The following is a 2,747-nucleotide window of genomic DNA, read 5'->3' on the forward strand; positions in this document are numbered from 1 at the left end:
TTCTGACTTTCTGAAATATTTATTTGCATATGAAATTTTCTTATTGGACCATTTAAAAATAATGCAATAAAGCTCTGCTTAAAGAGATCATGTAATTTCCGTCCAGATAGATAACTATTTTAACTATCTTATCCTGGTGTTTAAAAATTTAACATTGGTTTAATTGAAAGATATAATTATCTCTTTAAAAGCACATTGAATCTTACATCATTTTTAATGCTGTTTTTTAAAAAATCCAGACTTTGCGTGCACAGTAATGACCTCGCGTTTCCGATTGCCTGCCGGCAGAAACTATAATGTGCGAGCATCAGAGTTGGCCTGGGACAGACAACATACAGAAGTGGTTTGCAGTGTCCTTCTTCTGGATAACACTGTGCAAGTTTTCAGAGTTAATGTAAGTACTTTATGCATTTGCTTTTGTTCCATTTGGCACTGTGCTTATTGATATGGGCTGAAATGTGTCTTCCAAAAGTACGTGTTGCAAATCCTAACCACTATCCCTGGAAAAGAACTTGATAGTAAAAAACAGGAAGAGCCTCAGTGAAGTGTTGTGATATATTGGCTGCACCAGTGTGCTCATGGAGTGCAGCAGTTGATTGTGAAGAGTAGGGTGCATGGACACAGCAGTGTTGCAGTCACTAAGAGTTGGAGCCTGTAATTATAAGCTCATTTAAGGATAACGTTTTATTCAGTTGGTTAATTAACTAACACAGTATAGGGCTTATTAAAGTCCATCTTTTTCCAAAGAATGGATTATATAGGCACAATAAAGCAAAGGTGGGGGCTTGATTTCAAGGAGCTAAAGAAAGAAGCTGAAAAAAGACAAAAACCTTTGCCCAGACCTTGTGGAGAGAAAAAAACTTTCTCTAAAGACTGTACTGTAAATTGATAGAGCACACCACACCACCAGAGCGGTAAAGCTGAATATAGAGGTACCTTCAGATTAGAATTATTAAGTTATTGTTTAATCATAAAACTTGATTAAAACTTTATTTAATCAGGTCTTTAAATAAGTTTTCAAGTGGCATGGTTCGAAAGGTTTTGGGCTGCTAACCTAAAGAGTGGTTGTTCAAAGCTGCCAGGTGGAGAAAGATGGGCAGTTTCCTTGCAAAACATCTGTAGCCTCAGAAATCTGACAGAAGGCAGCCACGAGTTGGTATCGACTTGACAGCAGTAGATTTGGATTTGATTTTTAGTGCACATTTGTAACTCTTCTCACTGAAACTGACTCTTCTAAAAAGTGTTCCTCAGAGGACACTGTAAACACATGAGCAGTGTACTATGCTTAGTAGAGTACGTATTATCGATACTTTGTGGATTTTTTTTCTATTTAATAAACTTGAAAGGAATTTATTCTCCTAGGTACTTTTTACATTTATACTTTACTTTTCCTCATACTGTGAATCAAAACTTTGCTAAACAAAAAATAACAGTGCATATCTTATATATGAAACTCATGTGGAATATTTATTCAGCAATTATTTTTGTTTTAAGTGTAGATATTACCTTACTGCAATGAAAGGTCACTCTGGTGGTATTGTCTGTATTGATTTTCACCATAAACCAAAGACTTTGCCTCTCTGGTCGGAATCCACCAGTTGTGTCTGTGGGTGAAAGATGGAAACAGTCTCTTCACCTGGGATTTATGGTCTGGAAACCAGCTGGATGATCAGCTATGAGTTGAAACTGATTCAGTGACGGTGAGAGAGAGAAATTGTGAAAGAAATTAAGAACAGTAGTGATCCCATCTCACCTCAGCAAGAAGAGCAAAGTTCCTAAAAATGAGCAACAGATTCTAGCAAGTGTATGGAGAGATTGAAACTTTTATGCAGTGCTACGGAAGTTGAAAATGGTGCAGCCACTATGAAAAGCAAATTTGGTACTTCCTTAGAATGTTGTGAATAAAAATACCAGCAATCCCATTACTAAGTATATATCCCAGAGAAATGAGAGCTGCCACACACAATCAGATATATGCATGCCCATGTTCACTTCAGCATGAATTTATATTAGCAGAGAGTTGGAAACAATCCAAGAGTCCATCAGTGAACAGATGGCTAAAGAAATAATGATAAATTCTAATGATGGACCATTGTAATGCAGCACTAAACAATTATAAAGAACTTATGAAACACTGCCCAGCCTGGATAAATCTAGAAGAAATTATACTGAATGACATACAGACTCAGAAACTTCATTTCATTGCCATCATTTAGGTTCCAACTCATTGCAGGCTTCCATTGTGTTTCCATGATGGGTTTCCAAGACTGTCAGTTTTAAGTATTCGAGAGCTGAACGCCCATTTTTCTCCCAAGGAGTGGCAGGTGCCCTTTAACCACAAGAAGTGTGCAGATGTTTTGTTATTGGTACAGTTCAGTGTGAAATGCGCCACCAGAGTTCTCTGGCTGACTTAAGTCAGTCACAGAAGGACCATTATGGCATGAGACCACGATTATAAAAAGGTGCAGAGACATTTACATATAGTCGCATTCTTGTATGGTACCCATGTTTAAGAATGGAGGGAGAAGAGAATAAAAAAATAAGTAAATAAGTTAGTTGACATAAGGGCAATATAGTTAGTAAAGGATTGTTTGATACTAGTTAATGAATTGCATTAATCAGTTGTAATTAATGTTTTAAAATATGTATGAATTGGTGAGATGAGATGGACTGGCATGGGGCATTTTGAGTCGGATGACCATATGATATATTACTCTGGAGATGAAAAAGTGAGGAAAAATGGAGTT

At 36.7% G+C, this 2,747-nt stretch overlaps 1 protein-coding gene across 1 annotated transcript in view; it reads left to right on the plus strand.

Moving 5' to 3' along the window:
* Positions 1–224: 224 nt before the first annotated feature.
* The window catches only part of PTPN4 (protein tyrosine phosphatase, non-receptor type 4 (megakaryocyte)), a gene marked incomplete at its 3' end in the record, with an annotated part of 444,194 nt that continues 441,671 nt past the window's right edge, over positions 225–2,747 (plus strand). The window contains exon 1 of the mRNA XM_006902506.1: positions 225–394. Within this exon, the coding sequence (XP_006902568.1) occupies positions 257–394 (138 nt within the window). The remainder of the gene's footprint in view (positions 395–2,747) is intronic.

The sequence above is a fragment of the Elephantulus edwardii genome, unplaced genomic scaffold (genome assembly GCF_000299155.1).
Source record: "Elephantulus edwardii isolate Elephantulus edwardi_28Jun2011 unplaced genomic scaffold, EleEdw1.0 scaffold00419, whole genome shotgun sequence".
Taxonomy (NCBI): domain Eukaryota; kingdom Metazoa; phylum Chordata; class Mammalia; order Macroscelidea; family Macroscelididae; genus Elephantulus; species Elephantulus edwardii.